The following is a 26,977-nucleotide window of genomic DNA, read 5'->3' on the forward strand; positions in this document are numbered from 1 at the left end:
AGCGCGGTTTACTTCTTCGTTGACTTTTATGCTTTTTATTACTGTGATTTTTATTTCCCATCAGTGTGCTGGATAAGTAAAGTTATTTGCAGAACATATATACTACCCATAAAAATATTCATTTTTATGTTGGATTTTTTCTTATGTGTAAAATTATAGCATTACGAACTACTTTTGTGTTAATGAATAACTTTAGCAAAATACTAAGATGACTGTTGAGGGATAAATAAAAAAACTTAGGAAGCTTAAGGTCATTTGTTTTGAAATACATAATGTTGGAATTACTTAAATGAATTTTTTTTCTCTAGACTCTTGAGGTTCTTTTGCCATTGATCAGAGTGTGTGTGTGTGTGTGTGTGTGTGTGTGTGTGTCTCTGTGTGTCTGTGTTGGTGTATTTTTATGAAGTTGGGTTCTAATGTGAGCATGAAAATTGCCCTATCTACTCCATGAATACATTGCCTTTATATGTTATACATATGTATTAATACGCATTATGACTTACCTAATACATATTTGCATATAATACCTGGTGATATAATTAGTTATATAGAAAATTTTGAGCTGAATGGGATTTACCTCAGGTGTCATCATGCAGACACTTACTAGGTGGGGTTTAATAGGAAATCCCAGCGGTGGCTTCAATATTTTGCTTTTGTGTTATTGACACTTTTAAATCATGAAGACTTTTATGTCGACCTTGAAAGCAAAGTACAGCAAAGTTATTAAAACCATTTGAGGGGGGGTCTTCACATCCCTGGTTTTGATGGGAAGAATGGAGGGTTGCCCATTTCATAAAGCCGTATGTTTTTAAACTATGAGCATTGTGCTTTGCACAAGTCAAAATTGCTAAAGGGACAGATGTTGCCAATTTCAAACGTACAGGGGGAAGGCAAATATTGCTAAGCAACGGTGTACTTGAGAGAGCATTTTTAGGAGCAGAGCCAGGGGAGTTGTGCCTGGGAGCACTCGCTGCTGCTTATGGCTCAGTACGAGGGAAGAGATTAAAAGTTCCTTCCTGTCAGGGCCGCCATTGCAGCTGCTAGCACAGACGCCGGTGACCTAGTGGCACCGATTAGGGCTGGCAGGGGATGTGTGCAAACAGGAAAGCTTTGTTGCCATGTAGGAAGGCAGTAAGACATGTGCACAGAGGTAAGTGCCCCTCAGTGAAAAGCTGCCCCACAGTAAGTACAAGGAAGTGCAAGCGTGAGGTTCAGGTGGGGAAGAAGGAGGTTGAGAAAGTGAGGCCTCAAAAGAGAACACCTCTGTCCCTCCCCTTTTCTCTCCCTCCATCCTGCCCACCCTTGTTCCCTTCCTTCCTCCTTCCCCCCTCCTCTCCTCTTTTGCCTCCTCTGTTAGGGGATGTTAATCAAAGAAGAGAAGGATCAGAATACCCTCTGTAGTTGAGTGATGCTGTGTGCGTGACCTTCAAAACAGGGTACATAAGCTTTCCAGCCACAGGTATTCGGCCCCTCCCATGTCCCCTCCCTTGGTATACACTTGATAGGTAACAGACAGGTGGTGTGGTGTGGCTTTTTTTTTTTTTTTTTTTTTCCCCTTTTGGCTGCCACTAGAGACTGAATACCTCTTGAGATTTTCGCGGTTGTTGGTTTGGATTATGGATTTTCCTTTCTCTGTCACTGTCTTTCTGATGAAAGAATGGAGTAAAAGTAGAGAAAGTATAATGTTATCGTTTTTTATCTGTATGAAATCACAGCCTATTTTTGGCAATGCATTTTAAAGAAATTAAAAAACACTTTAAGCAGTTCCTTACCACTCAGATTTTTTTTGGTCCATCTTTCAAGCTCTGGTCTTGAACTTCTGGATCTCTTGGCAAATACTGATGGTTTCTTTTGTCTTTCTAAAGTAAAGGTACAAATGGAATATATTGGCAGCTTAAAAGCTTATGTATGTGTGTTTATACACGTATATGCACTCCCAATCTCTGCTTTCCCTCCCTTACCTCCCCCCCCCCACTTTTATTGCTTTGCTTTTGTTTTCAGCAGACAAATAGAATTTGAGTCAAATGACTGTGGGGCTCCTACCCAAATTTTAACTTATAAGTAATAATTGATTTTCAGTGGTAAAAGAATATTTTGAAGTAATTTTGCTTTGGTATAGGCAAGTGTAGGAGATAAATATTAATATTCTTATGGTTATTTGGTTCTTACTAACTTATTCAGCATCGTTCGTGGTCACATAGCCTGTATCTGTGTGGAATGTAAATTTATGTGATGAAAGGCTAGTTAGAGAAGATGACAGTGTTTTCATTTTCCCCCCTCAGAAGATAGAATTTGTTTACTTTAAGGTTAAGCAGTAGTGAATCTTGTGTCAACAAGAGAGCAGAGAAAATGGGCACAAATAATGAGAAAGGAGGGAGAACCCTCAAGTTATTATAGCGTGAACTCTTCATTGATTGATTTGAATTCAGGATATACCTTTGGGCTTTTTTTTTTTTTTTTTTAAGATTTTATTTATTTTTTGACAGAGAACACAAGTAGGTGGAGCAGCCTGCAGAGGGAGAGGGAGAAGCAGGCTCCTCGCTGAGCAGGGAACCCCATATGGGGCTGGATCCCAGGACCCTGGGATCATGACCTGAGCCGAAGGCAGATGCTTAACCAACTAAGCCACCCAGGCACCCCTACCTTGGGACTTTTTAAAAGTAAGAACTATGTCCTAAAATGAGTTGGAGGACCTATTAGCTCCAGATTTAGGAAGTAATAGAGTTTTCAAGTGACTTAAGTCCCTCACAAATAATGTTTGTTTGTTTTTTAACAAACTCGTTCTAATTAAGTCCAGAAGAAACTGGCTTATTTTGTCCTACAAAAAGCTTTTGAGAGAATTTTATTAAGGAAACAGCATTTGACATTGAGATGCCTTTTAAAAGTTTTACTAAAAGAGATAATAAAACAGATAAGACTTGCCTGCTCTGGAGCCCGTCTAAAACTCTTCAGGTTCATTTAATGTTACTTGGTAGACAGCAGTATTGTGGCAGTATAAATAATACTGCTTATTTTTACAGATGACTCGGCTGTATACCAGTTAAAGAACTTTAAACTGAAAGGACTTTTTAAATAGCGTGTGCCCCTTCCCATCCGCATCCCCCAAACTGGCACTGTGATTATGATGTCAGTAAAAAAGTGACCTGGGCTTCAAGAGCATCTTCCCAGCAGGCCCTGTGCCAGGTGTAAGAATAGTCAGGAGGACCACAGTTGGATTTATGTACAACTGAGATGTAATTTACTTCTGCTGATTTGACCCTCCTTTCTCTTAAAGACAGTTTTCAAAAAGGAGCTGGTTTTGTTGCTACTGTTAGAATGGTCCACTATTTTTCACAATCTCTCTTCTGGCACCTAGATTTTGTATTCTAGGAAAACAGGAACAACAGTAAATGCAAGAATATTGTGAGTTGTGACAGATGGGGTTGAGTTACCCTTGCTTTAAAACACTTAAATAGTTGGAGTCTTGGGTCAAGGGCTCTGGGTTAAAGTCAAGAGTACTTTTAAAACTTCATGGCAGGTGTGTCAGTGTTGATGGGATGAGAAGAGTGAGGAGACTGAGAGCGGAAAATACCGAGATGGGGAAAGTTGTGAGGAGAGGGTTACTGTTTCATGTATTCAAAATGGGCATAAACTGTTTGCTGCTGCAACTTTTAGAATTGTGATCATACATAGTCTGAATGCTTAAAATGCTTTATTATTTTTTTAAAGGCAGTTTTTTTTTTTTTTAAGATTTTATTTATTTGAGAGAGAGAGAGAGTCAGCATGGGGGGCAGAGGGAGAAGCAGACTCCCTGATGAGCAGGGAGCCAGACATGGGGCTCAATCCCAGGACCCTGAGATCATGACCTGAATTGAAGACAGACACTTAACGGACTGAGCCACCCAGGCGGCCCATTAAAATGCTTTAAATTCAGCAGGTATTAGGGGTGCCTGGGTGGCTCAGTTGGTTAGGCATCCAACTCTTGATTTCAGCTCAGGTCGTGATCCCAGGGTCCTGGGATCGAGCCCCACATCGGGCTCCCTGCTCAGCGGGAAGCCTGTTTCTCCCTCTCCTACTCCCCCTGCTTGTGTTCCCTCTCTCGCTGTGTCTTTCTCTGTCAAATAAATAAATAAAATCTTTAAAAAAAAAAATAAGGTTACATTTCAAAGTACGCTTCATGCAAATGAACATGGTTTTTACATCCTTTCTAATGACATTAATAATGTTTTCAAATGGAACAACCATTCTTATGTGTTACAAATGTGAAATACTGAATTAATAACAACTACTTATAATCCATTCAGGAATTTTTAAAAATACAGTGCTAATTCTGCAGATCCTGCTCCTTCGCCACTCATGCGTGCTCTCTCTCTCTCAGATAAGTAAATAAATAAAATCTTAAAAAAAATTAGCAGGTATTAGAGTACATTTCTTTTACAAGCAAAGAACGTTTTCCCTTGGCACATATGAAATACCTATTTAAGATATATGCAATAATAAAATTTATTTTATTTTTTTGAGAGAGCCACAGCATGCGCTGGGGGAGGGGCAGAGGGAGAAGGAGAGAGAGAATGCCAAGCAGGCTCTGCGCTCAGTGTGGAGCCCGACATGGGCCTCTATCTGACCACCCAGAGATGGTGACCTGAGCTGAAATCAAGAGTCAGATGCTCAACCGACTGAACCACCCAGGTGCCCTGCAAGAATAAAATATTTATATATATTTATTCTGCCCCTTGCATTTATATAGTAAAAAAAAATACTAGCACTTGTTGAGTGACTAAGTATTTGTTCAAAACACTGTTATTAAACTTTTTCACTTTGACCAGCACAGTAAATCACTTTATGAGATGAGCTTTACTGGAAGTTTGATGCAATTTGTCTAAACTTTCAGACCAAATTTACATACAAAGATAATGCAGGAAAAGGAAAAGATTATTAAGTTTATCAGAGAGTCAGTGGAATTAGTAAACTTTGTTTTTCCTAAAAAAGAATGACTGAATCTGGTTCTTTTTTTTTTTTTTTTTTGCCTTTTAAAAAAAATTTTTTTTAATTTTATTATGTTAGTCACCATACATTACATCATTAGTTTTTGATGTAGTGTTCCATGATTCATTGTTTGCGTAAAACACCCAGTGCTCCATTCAATACATGCCCTCTTTAATACCCATCACCAGGCTAACCCATCCCCCAACCCCCCCGAATCTGGTTCTTAATAGATTATAGAAAAGCAAAATTGTCTCTTAAATATAGGTGCTCTTTGATGATAGGATTAAATAAGTGATTTGTAACCATTCATAATGTTACAATCTTATATGAATTGTACTTTCCCAGAATGATCTTTGGTCCTTTTTCTAGACCCTGGCAAGTAACCTGGTTGTTAGTTACCTAACATTAAAGCCCCAAGAAAGGGGGGGGTGGGATTTACTTATTAGTAAATTAGATATAATGGGCAAGGCCATCTTTATTTTCCTTCTCTCCTCTGTTTATTATAGTATCAGTAATCCCCAAGGTAGTTTGAAGCTCAAATTGCTTCCTCAGAGCATATATGCCTGGTTCAGTAATTTTCTTTCCTTTTTTTTTTCACTGTGTTCTGTTTTTTGTTTTTTACAAAGTCATCATGCCAGGAGACAGACAACCAACACCTAGCCCAGAGGGGACTGTTGAGATTACTCTTGGAATAAACCCAAGATAAAATCTTTATGTTCTTTCAGACAAAGCATGGATTAAATGGCTTATCTTATTCATATGACTTCAGTTCCTTTCAACCTAATCCAGAAACCGATGGAAAGTTTTTTTCTGGTGCCTCTCTAGTCCTAACTTTTGCTCAGCTATGAAAAAAAAAGTCCAGTCACCCCTATGTAACATAGAATTAGACATGGTTCCTGACCATTGTTTGCCACTTAAGTTTGATAGACACATACACTCAAAGGAGGAGCAGTAATACAGGTTTATGTATCTATAAATCCGGTCGTGGTTGACAAAGTAATTTAGTAGTGTTGTTTCAGACTCAAAACCATCAGTTAATATGATTTGTGAGAGAGCACTTGTGTGTGTGTGTGAGTGAGAGAGAGAGAGAGAGAGCGCGCGCGCGCTCGCACACACAGGAGAGAGAAGCGGGGGTGGGGATGGGAGTAAGCATGGTCATAAAACACCATCACACTACAGTGTAACACCCTCCCTACAGTGATATATTTTAATTGAAAGACTGTTCATGCTTTGCAAATTAATGTAACCACTCAAAAATAAAAATTAAATCTCTCTTAGAAAAAACTGTTAAGACTGTTTTAGTGAATACAATTGCTTGTGGAAGGAATAGACCATATAGTTTGGTCCGTTTGAAAGAACTTGTCAGTTTATTATCACTGGAACGGAACCAGTATCTGTCTAGACTTGTTCTTTGAGATGCTTCTTTCTTTCCTTCCTTCCTTTTTTTTTTTCTTTTTTTAAAGCAGTGCCTTTTTAGCCAGTCTTACTAAATCATTCATGGTTGTTATGCCCACAATGGGCTTCATGGGGTCTCATGTGATCTTTCATCAAAGGTACAGTGTTTTCAAGTCTTAAGAGCATTGGGGATTTCTGATACCTTATTACATGGTGAATGGTAGTGGTTCACAGGCAAAAGTTAGAAAGTTGGTGAATAACTGAGATAAGACATAAGTACTATCAAACAATGATAAGTTTTTTACACTTATTTTTCATCCAGGTACTTTGTTTTTAAGTCAGTTTAAACCTATCTCAGGTAGACCCCCTTCCTCTTAACTTTTACACCAAGAAAACTAGTTGACATCATCATAAATAATATCTACTGAAGACATTTCTGTATATAATGCACAAACATAAATAGTATTTTTTTTTATTAAATAAGAACTGTTGGGGCACCTGGGTGGCTCAGTCGTTAAGCGTCTGCCTTCGGCTCGGGTCATGATCCCAGGGTCCTGGGATCGAGTCCCGCATCGGGCTCCCCGCTCCACGGGAAGCCTGCTTCTCCCTCTCCCACTCCCCCTGCTTGTGTTCCCTCTCTCGATCTGTCTCTCTCTGTCAAATAAATAAATAAAATCTTTAAAAAATAAATAAATAAAAAATAGGAGCTGTTACATGTGGCTCTACAAAAGCCTTGCAAATGCATTAAAATGTACACACTCAGGTGATCCTAGGAAAATAATAGTAATAAAATAAATGAAACCAACACTTTTAGTACTCCCCTCATATTCATTTGTACATTTAGATGAAGTAAGTTTTAATAATTATATATGTGGAGAAGGCTACTCGCTGTCCATATTTTTATTTATTTAAACCAAATCTTAAGAACTAAATCCTAGGTTCTATAATGAAAAGAGACTTTGTTTTAATAGAGATCTAAACAGAATTTCCAGACTATTTTAAGTAGTTCAGTTAATACAAATTATGAGCTTTTGTAAAATTTACACATTTTAGAAAAATAAGTTATCTTAATGACACTAAAGCAAATTACTTTAGGTAAAATGAAAGTGACTGGAAAGGAACGATAAACTATTCGTATTGATCTTTAAAAGTTCAAAATACTTCTTGTGAGGTTTTATAAGTTTCAGTAATGATATTTAGGGTTCTTTTCATTTTTAGTTTTGCTTTAGTTCATGAAAGACAAGGAAATAATAATTTGCCTATAATAAAGCAGTTTACCTAAAGGTAAATTTTTAAAAAATCAGGAATATTAGCTCTTGTTTAATAAGTGAGTTGGGGTGCCACCCCATCTTCCAAGCTTCCAGCATTCTTCTTCCGTGTTTATCCCTGGAGTATTTCTTGATGTCCTATATCAAGGAGGCACATGCCTTTCCTTACCCCAACCCAAGCATGCCTGAAGTACCCCCTGTCCCACCAGTCATGATCTCCTGTTACTCTCACATCTCATACTTTGCTCTGGGAAATTCACATCCCCAAATTGCACTCATGACACTACTCCTTGGGTGAAAAGCATCTGATGGGGTTGGTGGTGGTGATGGAATTTTGTTATAATCGTTTTTTTTTTTAAGATTTTATTTATTTTTTTGACAGAGAGCGAGAGAGGGAACACAAGCAGGGGGGGGAGTGGGAGAGGGAGAAGCAGATTTCCCACTGAGCAGGGAGCCCAATGCGGGGCTCGATCCCAGGACCCTGGGATCATGACCTGAGCTGAAGGCAGACGCTTAACGACTGAGCCATCCAGGCGCCCAGGATTTCTGTGAAGATATCTGGAATGTTACAAATGTGAACAAACATATTGCTTCTAATATATAGGAAAAAGAGAATTCACCATAAAATACTCCATACTTTTTGGTAAGCTGTTTCTGAATTTTGTCAGAGATGCCATGAAATGACAAAATCACATTCATTTCACAAATACTACTTGTACATCTGTGTTAGTCCAGAATTATGCTGAGGTCCTGGGAGTCACAGAGATGAATAAATCCCAGATCCCACCAAATAGGAAACAAGCCTGCGGAAAGCAAATGAAAACACCAAGGGCTATCTTTCGGAGTTGAAGGTGGGTAGAGAGTCAAGGATAAGAAGACTTCCAGAAAAGGTCTGCCAGTGTTTGTGACACCCCTGTTTCGACACGACCACTTTTTCTAGATCCTCCAACACGAGTAGAAAGCATGGTCTTTCCACAATAAATTTTTGTTGGATGATAACTGTAGGTGACCTATAGATCCCTTATCATTTAAAATAATCTTGTCCTTTATCAATCTCTTTCCTTCTTTCCTTGAAGAATTTATTTGGAGAGCTATAGATAGAGATTTCTGCAATTAGCATAACATTAATTGTGGTAGCCTTCATGTGTGGCAGACAGTTTGGCATTAAAAAAAGGATTCCAAGGAAATGTGAGTGATTCTTTGCTACATATTAGAGCATATCACATTTTAAAAGCTATTCAAAACCTTTCCTTTATTTGAAAATATTTGGGGAGAAATGGGAGGGTGTTTAATTTTAGAATTTAACAGTTAAAATTGGTTTGCAATTTACATGATACTATTATACTGTTAAGAGTGCCCTGTTCTGGGGGCACCTGGGTGGCTCAGTCGTTAAATGTCTGCCTTCGGCTCAGGTCATGATCCCAGGGTCCTGGGATCAAGCCCCGCATCGGGCTCCCTGCTCGGCGGGAAGCCTGCTTCTCCCTCTCCCCCTCCCCCAGCTTGTGTTCCCTCTCTCACTGTGTCTCTCTCTGTTAAATAAATAAATACAATCTTTAAAAAAAAAAAAAAAAAGTGCCCTGTTCTGTCTCCTAGCTCATTATTCCTCCTCCCATATTAACAATCTATAGCTTTCCTTTTTTTTTTTTTTTAAAGATTTTATTTATTTATTTGACAGAGTGAGAGAGAGAGAGAGAGAGAGCACACAAGTAGAGGGAGAGGGAGAAGCAGGCTCCCTGATGAGCAGGGAGCCCAATACGGGACTTGATCCCAGGACCCTGGGATCATGACCTGAGCCAAAGGCAGACGCTTAACAACTGAGGCATCCCAATCTATAGCTTCCTTTTTAAAAATATTTGTCCTCTAAGTGTGCCTGTAAATCTGTCTAGGGATCTTAAAAATTCTTCCAAAATACCAGGTGTGGAAGTAGACATTTAGATAGTTGCCCAAAGGGCATGATGCTTCTGAAGAAGTAATATTCCTAGCACCTTTATACCTTTCCCAGCCTAAGTAGGCACACCCAAGTAGTATGAGCATGTTCTTGTAATAGCCTCGCTGTTGAGGTAATTTACTGTGTATTCACAGAATAAAATTAATTTTGTGTCAAAACCTTGCTCAGGCAGGCCTTTTGGTTTCCTTCTCTAATCTGTCTCTTGGAAATGCTGATTGTGGCATCTTCATGATAAATGTCTGCATTTATTTATATGGCATTAGCTTTAACGTGTATTGTCTTACTTCTTCCTCACAGCAATCGTGTGAGGTTTTGTGTATTTCATATGTGGCTTCTCAGTATTTAAGTATGACTGATTTTAAAAAAGCAAACCCAAACAGTGCCCCCCTTTCAAGGACTTTGTAGGTTAGTTTGGGAGAAAGAGTGAATTAGCTAGCAAACACTGGACCAGGCCTTAACAGTAGTCCCGGGTTTCCACAGAAACACCTCGCAGTCTATGATGGAAGGCTGACCGCAAATCCGCGAGCAGCTCGGTGCGCTGAGTGTTAGCTGGGGCAAGCCCAGAGCAGCGAGGAAGAAGCTGGGAATAGAGGCCCATAGGTGTGTGTTTGGGAGAAGGAATGACACTTAGTGGAAGACTAATAGTAAAGACAAATGTGGCAGAAGACATTTGACTGTACTTTGAGTAAAAATTTTTATCCCTATTTTAAAAAATCTCAGCCTAATTATGTTTTTATTTATGAATAGATAATATATTTTGTGATTCAGAATTTAAAGGATAAAAATATGTACATGGAAAATCTTCCCACTGCTCCCCCACCCCACCACCTAATTCTCCCTCTGGAAGCAACTGATGTGACAGGCTTCTTCTCAGCCACGTTCCTAGTGCTGTTTCATGCATCATTAGTAACTCCACATACATGTTCTCCACATACATAGTATTTCTCTGTAAGGGGCACGTACCACAGTTTTCTTAGCCAGTTATCCCTAGAAGGGCATTTAGATTGTTCCCAATATCTTAACTATTTGCAAACTAGGCTGAAGTGAATAACTTTGTACACATGTCGGTGTGTACACGTAGAAGTTGGTGCTAGAAGTCACATTGCTGTGTCAGAGTACGGGAAATTAGAATTTGGGGGCTGTTGCCTAATTGGTGTCTTCAGACGTTGTGACCCGTTACCCTCCCACCAACCAGGGTAGCGGAGTGCCTGTTTCCTCATATCTATCTTATGGACACAGTATCGTCTGTTTTTTTGTTTTGCTAGTCAGATAGGTGAAAAATAGTTTCTAAGAGTAGTCCTAATGTTTTTAAGGAGGAAACAGTGCAAAGCAATTTCCCTTTTGTCCCCAGTATGTTTATTTCCAGTAGTCTGTTACTTAAGACCTTGACTTATAATTCGGACAAACTACGGTGTTTAGGAAGTCTCTGAAGCTAAAATCTGGATATTTATTTTCATGTTGTGAGTTCTGAGCCTTGAAAGCATACCAGCAGATGTGTATTGGTTAGGATTGGTAATATTATCCCTTTATCCATGAGGAAGTAGTCCCAAAGAAGTTGAATCTCCTGCAGAATTGAAGAGCCAGTCCTCAGCAGGGCCAGAGCTAGAATCCAAGATCTTCTGGCTTCCTTCCTCGGCATGCTGCCTTTGTGCCCTGCAGTTCCTGGTTAGTGATAACTAAGGCTTTTTGAGAACAGCCTTGTTACAAAAGTGCTGCTCTGTTGAAACTTGAGAGACTTAAGACACAGGGTTGCGAGGGGCTCCTGGTCTCAGCGGTGAGGTAGAGTTCTTCCGTCCAGCTCTCTTTAGCTTATTAAAACAAACTGTGTCATGGTTAGAAGACATTCATGAACATATTTTATTTTGGTATCAGGGCATTTCCTTTGATTACACAGTGTCATTCCAAGAGGAGTGAGAAATCAGACTGAGGCTAGCGTGGCTGCCTTTTCTGGTCTGATGCACCTCAAGTACTAAGGGGTGCTTAAATGTGAATACCAAAGTGCTCCTTTGCACAAACAGGCAAAACATTGTTCTTAAGGACAATTGGAGTCCCATCCCCTCCTTAAAATGCTAAAATGTTTGTCTCTTGCTTGGAGGTTGAGGTGTTTGGAAAGGTAGTTTTAACACTATTATGAACCCAGGCTCAGTCACTCCAGAGCATTGTGTGACTTTGGACACGTAACTTAATTTCTCTAGAATTCAGTCTCATTTTAAAAAATGGGATAATACCTACCATAGAGGTTGACAGGAGAATTGGAGCATTATACAGAATTCCCTCAAATTTATTTTGTTGTTGCCAAAGTATAATTGACATATAATATTATATTAGTTTCAGTTGTACAACATAGTGATTCAACCTTTATATACATTATGGAGTGATCACCACAATAAATCTAGCTACCATCTGTCACTATACAAAGTTGTTACCTGTTATTAACTATATTCCCTATGCTGTACATTTCATCCTGTGTCTTATTTTATAACTGGAAGTCTGTAGCTCTTAATCCCTTTCCTTTAGCCACCCCCCATCCCCCTTCCCTCTGGCAACGAAATTGCTCTTTGTATCTATGAGTCTATTTCTGTTTTGTTTTGTTTTTTAGATTCCACATATAGGTAGAATCATACATTATTTGTCTTCCTCTGACTTCTTTCACTTTGCGTAATACCCTCTAGGTCCATCCATGTTGTGGCACATGGCAAGATTATGTTTTTCTGTGGCTGAGTAATATTCCATTGCATATCTATACCACATCTTTATCCATTCATCTATCCGTGGATACTTAGGCTGTTTCCATATCTTGGCTATTGTAAATAATGCTGCAGTAAACGAAGGGGTGCTCCTGTTTTTGTTTTCTTTGGATAAATACCCAGAAGTGGAATTGCTGCATTGTATGCTATTTCTATTTTTAATTTTTGGGGGGAACCTCCATACTGTTTTCATAGCAGCCACACCATTTTGCATTCCCACCAACAGTGCACGAAAGTTCCCTTTTCTCCACATCTTCACCAACACTTGTTATTTCTTGTCTTTTTGATACTAGCCATTCCGATAGGTGTGAGGTGGTAGGGAGCATCTTTTCATGTGTCAGCCATCTGTATGTCTTCTTTGGAAAAATGCTGTTCAGGTTCTCTGCCCATTTTTTAATTGGGTTGTTTTCTGGATAGTAGTTGTGAGTTCTTTGTGTATTTTGGTATTAACCCCTTGTTGGCGATGTCATTTGCAAATATCCTCTTCTCCCATTCAGTAGGTTGCCTTTTCATTTTGTTGATAGTTTCCCTTACTGTGCAAAAGCTTTTTAGTTTGGTGTGGTCCCATTTATTTATCTTTACTTTTGTTCTTGCCTGAGCAGACAGATCCAAAAAAATATTGCTTACACGGATGTTCAAGAGATTACTGCATGTGTTTTTTTTTTTTTTAGGAGTTTTATGGTTTCCGGTCTCTAACCCATTTTGAGTTTATTTTTGTGTATGATGTAAGAAGGTGATGCAGTTACATTCTTTTGCATGTAGCTGTCCAGTTTTCCCAGCACCATTTAAGAGACTTTTTCCCATTGTATAGTCTTGTTTCCTTTGTTGAAGATTAATTGACTGTACAAGCATGGTTTTATATTTCTGGATTCTATTCTGGTCTCTTGATCTATGTGTCTGTTTTTGTGCCAGTACCATATTGTTTTGCTTACTATAGCTTTGTAGTATAGTTTGAGATCAGGGAGTGTGATACCTTCAGCTTTGTTCTTTCTCAAGGTTGCTTTGGTTATTCAGGGTCTATTTTGGTTCTGTACAAATTCTGGTACTATTTGTTCTAGTTCTGTGAAAAATGCCGTTGGTGTTTTGATAGAGACAGCACTGAATCTGTAGATTGTTTTGGGTAGTATGCATGTTTTATTTTTGGGTAGTATGGACATTTTAACAATATTCTAGTCTATGAGCATGATACATCTTTTTATATACTTGTGTTGTCTTCAGTTTCTTTTACTGTGTCTTACAGTTTTCAGAGTACTGGTCTTTTACTGTGGTTAAATTTATTCCTAGGTGTTTTGTTTGGGTTTGTTTTTGGATGTGATTGTAAATGGGATTGTTTTCTTAATTTCTCTTTCTGATAGTTATTAGTATATAGAAATGCAACAGATTTATGTATATTAATTTTATATCCTGAACCTTTACTGAATACATTTATTCTAATAGTTTTTTGGTGAAGTCTTTAGAGTTTTCTATATATAGTATGTCATCCGCAAATAAGGACAGTTTTACTTTTTTTCCAATTTGGATGCCTTTTATTTCTTGTCTGATTGCTGTGGCTAGGACTTCCAATTACTATGTTGAATAAAAGTGGCAAGAGTGGACATCCTCATCTTGTTCCTGATCTTAGAGGAAAAGCTTTCAGCTCTTCACAGTTGAATGTAATGTTAACTGTGGTATTTCATTTTTTTTTTTTAATTTTTTTTTATTGTTATGTTAATCCCCATACATTACATCATTAGTTTTAGATATAGTGTTCCATGATTCATTGTTTGTGCATAACACCCAGTGCTCCATGCAGAACGTGCCCTCCTCAATACCCATCACCAGGCTAACCCATCCTCCCAACCCCCTCCCCTCTAGAACCCTCAGTTTGTTTTTCAGAGTCCATCGTCTCTCATGGTTCTTCTCCCCCTCCAATTTCCCCCCCTTCATTCTTCCCCTCCTGCTATATTCTTCTTCTTTTTTTCTTTCTTAACATATATTGCATTATTTGTTTCAGAGGTACAGATCTGAGATTCAACAGTCTTGCACAATTCACAGCGCTTACCAGAACACATACCCTCCCTAGTGTCCATCACCCAGTCACCCCATCCCTCCCACCCCACCCCCCTGTGGTATTTCATTTTTAAGTTTCTGTAATGAGGGCTGTATCTACAGTTGATGGGGACATTTAGTGTAGTCTCTCCACCCCCGCCTGCTAAGCTACTGGTGTTGCATCTTACAACAGATGGTATCAAATAGAGGAAATAATAGTATGTAAAGCGGTTAATGCCATGTCAGGTACAATATGTATTCAGTAAGTAGCTGCTACCATTTTATTTTTAATTGAATAGAATTATGGTTCCTGTGTTAAGGCCATACCCTAGTAGGGAAACGAGGTCAGTCTACACACAGGACATCAGATTTGTGAGGTAGCCACAAGTGGGCAGGAGGGAAGAGCAGCTCCTAGGAACCTAGCTGTTGAGTATGAGAGAGGGCAGTGGGATTTGTGGTTTTAAGTGCTAAAGTCACTGTCTACACCATGGAAGCAGGAGCTGGACGAGGAAGGACCTGCGAAGTAGAACTTCCTGATTCGTGCAGCTAGCACAGGTTTTCCTTGTTGTTGCTTTTTTGTCACTTCTTACTCTTTGTGGCAGTCTTACCTGAAGATCTTCAGCCTTAACGAGGCTGTGCTTCAGAGGAGGCTGTTTACTTCCTCTTGGGCTGCAGGGTTTGTTCCAAGACGCCTGGCTTCTTTGAGGCAGGAGGGCACAACTCAGCTGGAGACCCTGTGGCCAAAGTGGATCTTAAGGAAGGGATTAGGCCGTAATGGTTTGTTGAACTTCCCCTCCCTTTTTGGAAGGTCTCCTTCCAGTGGCAGACTTGAAGGTGCCAGACTGTATTTTATTAAACAAGGGAGCCTGTCCTTACAGATCTTTCTCTGCAGACACATTTGAAATACCTATACTCTAGTTTAAGAGTCTCTAATTTGGGTCGGAAGAAGAGTAGAGATCTGAATCTCAGGTAGATGGAACATAAAATGGGCTCATTTTATACAAACTATCTTGGAACTTCCCCTCTGTTAAATATAGTTTTAAAAAATATGTCTTGGTACTCACAGAGGTATAGGTAAAGGGTAAAGGGGCATTAACTCTAACTTACTCTTTTTTCGTTTTTTTTTTAAAGATTTTATTTGACAGCAACACCGAGAGAGGGAACACAAGCAGAGGGGGTGGGAGAGGGAGAAGCAGGCCTCCCGCCGAGCAGGGAGCCCGATGTGGGGCTTGATCCCTGGACCCTGGGATCATGACCTGAGACGAAGGCAGATGCTTAACGACTGAGCCACTCAGGCTCCCCAACTCTAACTTACTCTTAAAGAGTTCAGTGTAGATGGGTGGGGGAGAAAAATAAAAAACAAATGTGGTAGAATGCCGACATTTGGGGAATCTGGGTGAAGGGTTTGTGGGAATTTTTTTCTATTTTCGTAATTTTTCTGTAAGTATAAAATTATTTCTAAAGAAAAAGTTGAAAATATTTTGAGTATCTTTCCATGGAAGCCCATACATTTACATTATTATTTTAATTTTCTGTAGCATGCTGCTGTGTGGATGTACTGTGAAGGTCTTTAGCCAGACTCCTATTTTTGGGCATTTGATTATTTCCAGTTATTTACCATTATAAACAGTGCTGTTTGGAGGTCTTTAAATATGATAATATCCTCATGTATTTGGAATGGAATCCCTGCACTCTGTTGAAATATTCCCACTCTCATAGTGGACCTAATAAGAAAATTCACAGTAAATTAAACAAATTAATGCTTGAACCTAAGGCCTTATTTACAATTTTTTTTTTTTTAAAGATTTTTTATTTATTTATTTGAGAGAGAGAATGAGACAGAGAGAGCATGAGAGGGTCAGAGGGAGAAGCAGACTCCCTGCCGAGCAGGGAGCCTGATGTGGGACTCGATCCCGGGACTCCAGGATCATGACCTGAGCCGAAGGCAGTCGCTTAACCAACTGAGCCACCCAGGCACCCTATTTACAATTTTAAGTGGGTTAAATGTTGACTAGTTAGCAATATTTATCTTACCCAGATATTAATACTGAGCTATAGAAAAATTTCTTCAGTTCTGCTTCATCTCATGTAACAAAGCTTTAGAAAAAAAGAATCTTTTAGTGACACGAAGCATCGTGGCTAAGTGTTGACTCCTTGAATAATTACGAAGATTGGAAAGTCTTTTAGCGTCCTAAAGTCGTAGCTTTCTCATCTCATTCTGTTGGAAACGGTGGGCAAATCTTTTTCTCTCTCATTCCAACATGCTTCACTATTTCATTGATTCCCAAACATGTTAATCGGATTCCCATTCTCATTCCAGGAACAGATGGGGGATGAGGGGACTGTTTGACCGGAGTCGGTAGTAATATGCTATATGCTCTGTTGTATTGATTCACCTTCAACTTATAATTGTTATTTTTCCTGATGATGCATGTGAAAAATTGAAACCATAGAATATTCTTACATTTTATCCTCAGGTCAAAACAGCATTCAGTTCTGTTTCTGACAGTTGTACTAAAATGTTTGGTTATTAGTGTTTGGTCCAGTTTTTAGGCATCTCTTAGTGGTTTTGAAAAACAAAAAGCAGGTAAGGAAATGTAGTTAGTGACATGCAGAATGCCTAAAGGCAGATCTGATAGGATGCAGGTAAAAGTGATAACCCTTGATTCTTTGGTTATACCTTCTAACTTCCTCAAAAATATGAAACTGCAGAAATTTCAACAAAATTGTTTCCGTGAAATTTACATGTTTTAAAACCAGACCCAGGCAGGTTAAATTACATTTGAACGTTGACCTGTCCATTCGATTTGATTCCACGACAGTGTGAATGTTGTGTGCTCTTTTCTTTCCTTTTCCTTCACCCTTAAACTGAAATGGTGGGTTAATGAATCCTAGATCAGGAATTGGCAACCAGTGCTGTATTAAATTACACTCAGATTAGAAATGAGAGCCAGGAAAAGAACCCTTTCGTGTCCTCTCCAGCTGTGAGGCAGGTATTGGACCTGCGGGACTGGGAAGACCAGAGCTTTAGGCACACAGCAGTGGCAGTAACAGGACGGGTGTGTGTTGTACAGAACTTGCCCAGGGCACTTGGCTCTGAATTGACACAGAGCAAAAAGTTGCTTTTCCGGTGAAAATCATGAGGTCATGGGATTTGTTTCATGTCTCTAGTTAAGGAAAAGTGGTGTTTTGTTTTGTTTTGTTTTTTAACTTCTCCATTTTCTTTGCACTTAAAAATATGAAGACTGTAAAATGGCATTTCCTAGACACTGTGGTGGTTATACTAGTGGCAACAGCCGTCATTTGTTTAGCTGGGAATCGGGAAGAGGTATAAATAGTAGATCTTTCATCCAAGACACGAGGAAATCTCCCGTGTATGTTTGTGTGTACATGTGCATGTATATACATGTGCTTACATACTGTGAAAATGCTGACTTGATGGAGGGGTAGAGACATTAGAGTGAATGTCATTACTTTAAAGACAGTCTTTGGCCGGCTAGACTATTACCCCCAAAATCTAATCTGTCCTTGATTCGATGTTAGCCTCTTTACTGTGGGCTCACTGAGGTGTCCGATGATTTCCATCTGTGTTCATTTTCATTGGCTGGCTGGATAGATGTTGCTATGAAGCCGCAAGCTGTGACCCCGGTTTTCTCTCTTTCTGCCTCCACTTTCGTTATGTCTGTTAATCCCCTAGATTCACTAATTTACTAATTTTCTTTAAGATACACATTTTCCTTTGGAAACTTTGACCTGAGGGTCCGAATTGTCCTCCTGTTGTGTCCAGCAGAACCCTTTCCCCACCCATTAAGTCAGGTTGGTCTCTTGTCTTGTTTTCTCCAGAATGTGAAGCTGCTACCACTTAACCAGTAAAAGGTGGCCCCGAGGTGATTGCCCTTGCAGGAGGGTTGCTGTGTGAATCCCAGCATCCCCTAATAACCATCGCTCGAGTTGTTTGCTTGTGCTAAGCTTTTCCTTCTTGTTTTTCACTTTCAGCAGACCTACTCCAATGAAGTTCATTGTGTTGAAGAGATTCTGAAGGTGAGTTCATTTACTGTTTCTCCGTTTGAAGAAATATTGAAGGAGGTAGATGGATATCCATTTACTTTGACTTTAAAGAACGGTTGCCATTCCAAACCCCTTCAAACCGTTGCCCTCCTCACACCGTTGCCCTCCTCACACCTTCCAATGCAAAATAAACCAGAACAGTAACAGAGGGACTCTTAAGAGCCTGACTGAGCTCTCTGACAGATTCTATTAATTAAAATGAAGTCTGCAAGCTGCAAGGCATTTGGACCAGAGTTTTAAGACCTCTCTCAGGTTTTTCTGATTGTTGTTCATAAAGACCCACGAGGGTTGTTCACTTCTCAGAAAGGAAAGTCCTCTGTATTTAAGGGGTTAAACAGTGCTTGATTTATACTCTTAGTGTTTTGTAGGTGACACCTGATACGTATGGCCTCATCTTCCATGAGGCCATGAATTTTTAAAGGAATAAAAAAACAAAGCAGTAGAAAGTAAGTGGACATCTATAAACCTACCTTGGAGGGTTATTTTTCACTCTAGTTTCTTGAGATGGTGCCATGAACATTTGTGCTGCTTCTACAGATCCATCATTGAACCCATTATCTGTGGGTTCAAGGTTTTTTTGCGCAAGGACAACAAATCCCTCCTAGAATTCAGCTCCAGGAAAAAAATGAATAAATTCTCATGAGCCAGCATGCTTTCTTTTTATCAGAGAAGAATTATATAAGCTGTTTAATTTCCCATTTTGGCTTTAATTTCCAGGAAATCTAGAGCTAAATTTAATGCCCGAGTACTGTAATTGTGATAACTAAGGGTTTTATTTGTTTCTCATTCCTTTTCTTTGACTTTTAACTTTCCTCCGTGTGGGATTTAATGATATTCTTGCTTTATCTTTTACTGTAAGTTTTCTGATTTTTTTTTTTGAAGTAGAGATATATATGACACATGCACCTATTCATTCGTATCTTCACTGCTCACTTTTCCTCAAAATACATGCTTACCCAATTTTTTCCTTTAATTTTTCATTGTAAAGTAAGGTGGTACTGAAACCAGTAGTTTTTTTTTTTTTTTAAGATTTATTTTAGAGGGAGAGACAGAGCAAGCGATCGGGAGGGGGTATGGGTGGGCAGAGGGAGAGGGAGAGAGTGTCGACTCCGCACAGAGCCCAGCGCAGGGCTTGATCTCACGACCCTGAGATCATTACCTGAGCCGAAACTAAGAGCCTCGGACGCTCAACCGATCGTCACCCAGGTGCCCTTGAAACCAGTAATTATATAGGTTACCTTCTCACTTGCAAAATTTTTGGCAAAGGTAGTGTCTAGCCAGATGTTTGGAAAGTAGTCCCATCATTTTTGTTTTCTTTGTCCCCTGCTTTTGTGGTTAGGACCTTCTGAGAAAGAAATATCTCTAAGGAAACATGCTTTGTACTGCTAGAATTGGGCAATTTTTATGAACCAGCTAGGAAGATTAATAATAAACAGGTTATCTTGATCAGGCTTTTGTTTCATCCTCTCCTTCTGGTATTTCTGAAATCCTTTGGTGTGATGAGTCATAAAAACAACAAATGACTTAGTTTTAAAATATGGGCTTAGCATTTTCTCTGAAAGTGTATGTGATTTGTTTTATAGTTATTTCAAAAGTAAATGCAGCGATATAGATTAGTTTGTCTTCTGTATATGTCAAATGCTACTCTTAGGTTTTGATGTGGGTTAATATATTACTTGTGGAATCCCTTAATGAGGACGATGGTATTAGAGCACCAGACAAGCAATTTTCATTTAATAAACTCCCTCCCCTCTAAGCCAACATCACTTTCACAGGTTCTTACCTGGAAATACATGAAAGTGAATGGTTAATGCAAGCAACCGGATGAGTATTTTCATTTGGAAATCGTATAGAAAGCAAACAGAAGGATGTCCTGGACTGGGGAAGGGCACAGGCTTTTGCATAGTGGAGACTTAGAGTCTGTGCCCCCTTCTTTTCTCCTCTGTTTGGAGCTTCAGCTACATCATGTGCCCTGGGCCTCGGTTTCCTCGTTGGTAAAATAAAGGCCCTGGGCTAATAGATGATCTCTAGGGTATGATCTAGCTCCCACTCTCTGGTGCTGATCCAGATACTTCCTCTGCCTCATGGTTCCTGTTCTTCTCTTGTACCAGCAATTTATGAAGATTGCCAGGAATCCTAACACAAATCTTTCTGATGGGCAATAGGAGCAGTAAATAGTTCCCTAATAGAAAAAATCAATCATAGAAGATACTGTTTGGTTCTGTGGTGGAAATATTAAGAGTGGAAGTGTTTTTAATGAAGGGGAGGTGGTGGCCTATAATTCCTGCAGGCTGATGGGGTAAGGAGATAGCAGATAGATACTACTAGAAACTAGGAATTGGTCGTGCATGAGATCCAGACAGGGCACTGTGCCCTCATGTCCTCAGTGGGTGTATGGAAACAGCTCACATTCTCTCCTTACAGTGGGATGGCCTGGACAGCCTCCTGGGGAAGTCAGTGCAGTGCTCGTGGACATGACCTCAGTGTAGCCTCCCAGTAGGGATGCTGTGACAGTCAGTGGCAGCACTAGTATTTGCTCATTCATTTATGCAACAAATACCCACTAAGCCTCAAATACTTTCCTAGGCACTGGGGATTCCATATGAGTAAGACTGAGTTCTTACTTTAAAGGGGACTACAGGAGGAAGATAATTATACAATAAAAATGTCAGGTACTGCTAAGTACTATGAGTCCGACAGCAGGCAAATGAAGAGGACTAGACAGAGGAAAGAATGCAAAAAACCTTGAGGTGGGAACAGGTTGGTGTATTAGAAGAGCACCAAGAGCTAGGCAGTGTGTCTAGAGCAGAATGAGCAAGGAGCAACATCAGCCCTGGTGCCTAGAAGCCAACAAGCCAAGACTAGGCAGGTGTGATAAGTCATTGTTTAGGTAGGCAGTGAATTCATGGCCTTGAGTGCAATTCTGGGCAGCCTCTTTGCCTTATGGCCCCAGTTCTCCTAAGGCCTAACTCCCTCCAGTAAGCTAAGCATTTAGGGAAGTATATAAATTCTTTCAGACTGTTGGCAAACAACCTAGGGCTTGAAAGAGTTTATGCACTTGCCAACTGCCTAATTTAATAGCTGGGGCAGCCTTAGGCATTGTGAGTACAATGGACATTTTCTGGGAATAACTGGTGACTAAAAGTCATAGATACCATTGGGATTTTAAAGAAATTCTTGGAAAACAGAAGAGAGGGGATACTTTCAAACACCTCAATTAATTGCATTTTTACATTGTAGCGGTATAATGGTCACATTCCTTAAAGGACAGTAAAATAAATAAAACAGCAAGGAGCTCTCTTTGGTGCAGTATTGAAATTCTTGAAAAACTGGACTTAATTAAAAGTTGTGATGCTTTTAACTTAAGTACTTTCTATGACCATATATCTAAACACTACATAAATTACCCTCATTTCCCTCAGAAAAATAAGTGGTCTTAGTTCACCTCTCACTGAGAACAGCCGTTCAGAGGGCTCAGGCACCTCAGGCTGCCCAGGGCTGGTAAGGATCAGAGTTCAGATTCCAGTCTGGGACTCTGGCTCCAGAGTGGTTACTCTTTCCATCATATTTGAGGACAGAATTCTTCCTTTGTGCTGCACAAAGCAGAGGGTTAGTCAGTGAACAGGGGCATGTCTTCACCTTTAGCAAACATTACTCAAGAAAGCCAGAATCAGGGACTTTGCTCGTCACTGTGCCTGGTTATTTCTGTCTGTCCTGGGGTGATAGCAACCCAGAGAGTGGCTATGAGGAAAGGCAAGGGGGAAGGTGCAGAGGTTGGGGATGGAAATACCTGCTAGAGATCCATCTCCAGTTGTTCAAGGATCGGATAGCGTTTCTGTGGTAATGGAGAGGTTGTCCGCACTTGAAAAGAGTGTAGTGTTATAATAACACTGTGTTGTACAAGTGAAGTAATTTGGTGCAATCTGAGGTCGCCCGCTTGCTGGTAGGGAGTTGCCAGTCCATCTTTAAGCCAGTTTCCCAGGCAAGTCTGACACACGTGGGAATGGACTTCTTGCTCTTAGACTGGAGAAGCAAAGGGGCCCACGCTGTGTGTTCTCAGCCATCAGCCTGATCCAGTCATTCTGGGCCTCAGTTTTCTCATCTGTAAGAATGAAGGCGTTGAGGGGCGCCTGGGTGGCTCAGATGGTTGAGCGTCTGCCTTTGGCTCAGGTCATGATCTCAGGGTTCTGGGATTGAGCCCCACATCAGACTCCTTGCTCAGCGGGGAGTCTGCTTCTCCCTCTGCCTGCCGCTCCCCCTGCTTGTGTTCCCTCTCTCTCTTGCTCTCTGACAAATAAATAAAATCTGAAAAAAAAATGGAGGGGTTGATATGAATGATCTCCAATGCCATTTTAGCTCTTTACCAAAGTGTGTGTGTGTGCGCGCGCGCACACACATGCATGCATTTGTGATTAGACACGTTTAATCTGACCTGTTTTCCGCCAGTTTTTTAGCAAAGCAGACTATAAGTCATGAATGTGCTTAGAAAAAAAAAGAATTCATGGTCAAGATAAATATGTTAATTTGTGAGATAGAGAAATCTTGCCTCCATGAAAATAGTGAATAGAAGTGAAACTTGTATTACTGGAAAGGGAAGGTAATTTTTTAAGGCCCCCCCCCCCCAAAAAAAAGTTCGTATGTACTAATAGTGTGTATCAGGGGAGGGTCAAATCCATTAAAACTCTCCCAAGTGGAACAAGTGACCTGAATTACTTGTTTGCTTAAGTCAAACAGGAAAGTTCTTCTTCCTTTGAACTTAAATAATTCCAGGAAATGCAATAAAGAAGCTGAGGGAGAAAGTAAGCATTGAGTCACGACTCCGTGTTCACAGTTACATAAGCTCTGTTAATATGCTTTATGATCTCCAGTGTGAAGACCGCTCATGTTCTGTGTTCTTGTTTTTTCTCTCTGAACTGAATGCTGTTTTGTGAGTGGGAGATCTTCAGCGTTTGAACACAGCCCGTTAAGTAGGCGTCTTTTAAAAAGTAAAATAAATAACTTCTAAGATTTCACTTTTTATTTACCACCAATCCACTTTACGTTTAGTTTGAAAAGTTAACTTACGTAGCAATAAATGTTCTATTTATAATTTACTTTTTCTTCCCTTTCCATGTCTCTTTCCAGGAAATGACCCATTCATGGCCGCCTCCTTTGACAGCAATACACACGCCTAGTACAGCTGAGCCCTCCAAATTTCCTTTTCCCACAAAGGTAATTCTTTACAAGTACAACAGGCCGTGTATCCACACCCGTGCAAAGTCTGAAGTATTGCTGTGAGATAGATTAACCTAGCACTAGCTGTTGAAATCTTTGCAGATGAGGTTAAAACTGCCACTAACTTAGCTTCTGAAGTGCTTCATAATGTTTTCAAACACTTCACTCTCCAAATTATGTGGGTAAGAACATCTTACCTTTGTATGGGGTTTTGTAGCTTATGAAAGCATTCAGGACTTTTCAGTAAATTCTCTCATTTGAGACTTCTTACTTAGACATGGGAAAACAGAAGTACAGGGAGAGTGAGTGACGTAGGTGTCTGAATCCTCGTTCGGAATTTAGGTATATGCATAACACATAAATCTTAGACTTTCTCATACCTACTAATTTTCTTAAAGTTTGCTGTGATCATCTACATTAGTGCTGGTTTTAATAACAAATGAATCAGTTGCTGACTCGCATGTTTCCGTTTAAGAATTTGTGAACAGTGTATTTTAAACACTGCCATTTTCCTTTGCTTATTTGTACTTTGGGATAACCTTCAGAGTATAGAAATAGCACCTTCAGATCTGTGTTCTGTCCAGCTTGGTATGCATGCACACTGTTAATATATTATAACTATTCCTTTGCATGGTATTGTTTTCAAAAGAGGTTATATCTACCCAGACCAGAATCTGCCATGTTAGATACTTTACATATTTTCTCATGATAGTTTTTTTTTTAATGTTGTTTGTTATTCCTGGTAAAAACATTATACTTTGTAAAAATAAATAAATAAATCTTTGCTCAACACCAAAGGAAAAATAAATTCTAGGAAAGAATAGAAGAAATAAATAATAAATAGAAGAACTAAAACCCGTTTTACGTATGTAAAAAATAGATTTATCAGTGTTCATCAGACATAGCAGTGATGCAACCTTAGATTTATAAACCTTATTATTTTAATAACTAGAGATTTTTTTTTTTCTTTCTAGGATTCTCAGCACATCAGTTCTGCAACCCAAAACCAAAGTAGGTGGAACTGATTATTGCATTGGAGAACAAAGCATGGTTTTTGTTGTTTTACTATAAAAAAAAAAACAATGAAAAATAGCCCAGCACAGATGAGGGCTTCCTATTTTGAAAGAATAGGAAGGGAGCACAAACATAAAACTGTGCTTTAGGTGGAATTTCAGATTGTTGCAAAGAGTTAATGAAGATGTCATAGGAAAGTACTTGACAAATATAATGTGTCATAACACATATAATTACCTGACATATGCACACATCTTGAATGTGACTCTCAAAGCATTGTAACCCAGGAATAGTATATAGAATAGATTGGGATATTTTGTGTGGTTCTTGTGTTTTTTTCTAAGAAAAGTAAGAAATTTGTATAAGGAATAGAGTACATAGCTTCTTTAGTTTTTCTTTATGTATTCACCCTGCAATTCTTGTTTGGTCTCTCTTTATGGATTGTAAATAGTTGAGAATTCAGAGGGAAACAGAAGTAAGCTAACTGGATCCAGCTTTTCTCTTCATCAGTAACCCCTTGATTCAATAAAGTTTTTGTGTCTCAACTACATGCAAGGCATTTCAAACCTTATAAAAATGACTAGGGTATTTGCAGTCATTTAGTTTATTAATATATGGTGCATGTCCAAGTTATGAAGTGTTAGTCTTCAAAAAAATAGGGCACCCAAGTAGGATATGTATGTATGTTGGGAGAAGGTTGCACATAGATACTCCATGGAGGTGACTCTTCTCAAATCTCCCCACCTCATTCTTTTCCCTCACTTATATATTTTTTTCCCTTTATTTTTCTACAGTTTAAATTGCACGGATGTGAGGAGAGTAGAAAAAAGATGAGGAAAGCAAGAAACAGAATATCCTTTCCTCTAGAGCAGGGGTGGACCCACCATAGCCTGAGAGTCCCATCTGTTCTGCAGCTGGTTTTTGTAAAGAAGGTTTTATTAGGACACAGCCATGCCCGTTCGTTTATTATTATGCCATGAGGTACAGCTTGCAACGCCAGAAATATTGACTCTCTGACCTTTATAGAAGAAGTTTGCCATTCTCTGCTCTAGATACTAAATAAGATCTTGCAAAGGACTCATGACTGAATTTCCCCCATATGCAGAGAAATAAACCTGATCATCCTGCCACAGTATTTGTATAAGTGGCAAGGTAAAATTAACCGAAATTAATGGCTTCTTGGGGCGATTGGCAAGTCTTTTTTTCTCAGCATCTTGGCGGTCTCTCCAGAGACAAATAAGCAGTGGAGTGGGACAAGGCTCGGCAGGACGGCCAGCTCAGCTGTGGACAGGCTTGCTGTGTGCCCCTTTACCGCTTGCTCTCCCCTCTCCCCATTTGCTAGGGCTGCCCGCCAGGCAGATCATATGCCTTCCCCTGGGTTCCTCACAGCTTTGATGATTGCTAACTCCTGGTTTAGAAAGACCCTTTAATCCTTTAAATTGTTTGATTTCCCCTTTTAGCAAAATCTAGCTGAAGATGAGCTGGTAAGCGCTTTCTTGGCGGAGAATGGGTGGCCCTCTCAGCCGATGGAGTAGTGTGGGCCAATTTCTCCTTGCTCTTGCTCTGAGGCGTTTTCAGACCCTGGCAGGTCTCCAGTAGGTCTTGGCTCACTAGATGCTTACCCTGGGGTTTTTCATGCTGCCGCCATTCTGTCTGTCCGTGTTCCGGGGAACCTTGTTTACTTTTGTGAGAGTGGGGCCTAGTTGAACCCTAGAGAGGTCTAGTTTTATGTTGGGTGAAGAGGGAGTTAGTTATCTTAAGGTTTTGTTTGGAGCCTGCAGAGAATGAAGTATGCCTAAGGATGATCAGAGCCTTGGGGTGCTTCACACCCAGTGAAGACCAGTATATGAGAGTCCCCGTGAGTGCGTCGAAGAGTGGCCTTAGCCCCTCTAATTTGTAGTGCTGCCTGTAGCTGCCTAGCCAGAAGGGGAAGCAGTTAGAACTACCATGTAAGAGCTGCTGCCGCCATGCGGGTAAAGTGATTAATTGCAAGGTCTCCACATGACATTGTTGGGAAATCTCATTCAAGCCTGCCTAAAAGGCACCCGTATTCCCATTCCACTCCCCGTTCCGTTTCAGGTCCCTATTACCTCACGCCTAAAGCAGCTTCCCAGATGGGTTGTTGCCTCCACCGTTAATATTGCCCGTTCCCTTCTAGGTTCTGCCAGGTGGCACCACTAAATTAATCTTTCTGAGGAATCTCTCTAGCATGTACCTGGTGGAGACCTTTGGTGGTGTCTCATTGCCAAACAAAGTTCTAACTTACCATCCTGGCATTCAGCGCCCTCCCAAATCTGACTTTCACCTGTCTTTCCATCGTGTCCACACAT

The 26,977-nt window shown here is 39.9% G+C and overlaps 1 protein-coding gene across 4 annotated transcripts in view; it reads left to right on the forward strand.

Moving 5' to 3' along the window:
• The window catches only part of AFF1 (AF4/FMR2 family member 1), a 203,216-nt gene that overhangs the window by 128,029 nt on the left and 48,210 nt on the right, over nucleotides 1-26,977 (forward strand). For 3 of the 4 annotated variants that reach the window (XM_032400746.1, XM_032400745.1, XM_032400748.1), the window contains 3 exons: nucleotides 18,348-18,392; nucleotides 23,544-23,630; nucleotides 24,608-24,644. In XM_032400746.1, the coding sequence (XP_032256637.1) occupies nucleotides 18,348-18,392; nucleotides 23,544-23,630; nucleotides 24,608-24,644 (169 nt within the window). The remainder of the gene's footprint in view (nucleotides 1-18,347; nucleotides 18,393-23,543; nucleotides 23,631-24,607; nucleotides 24,645-26,977) is intronic. The other variant, XM_032400747.1, reaches the window with a different exon arrangement.

This window comes from Phoca vitulina, unplaced genomic scaffold (assembly GCF_004348235.1).
Source record: "Phoca vitulina isolate PV1807 unplaced genomic scaffold, GSC_HSeal_1.0 scaffold3, whole genome shotgun sequence".
Classification (NCBI taxonomy): domain Eukaryota; kingdom Metazoa; phylum Chordata; class Mammalia; order Carnivora; family Phocidae; genus Phoca; species Phoca vitulina.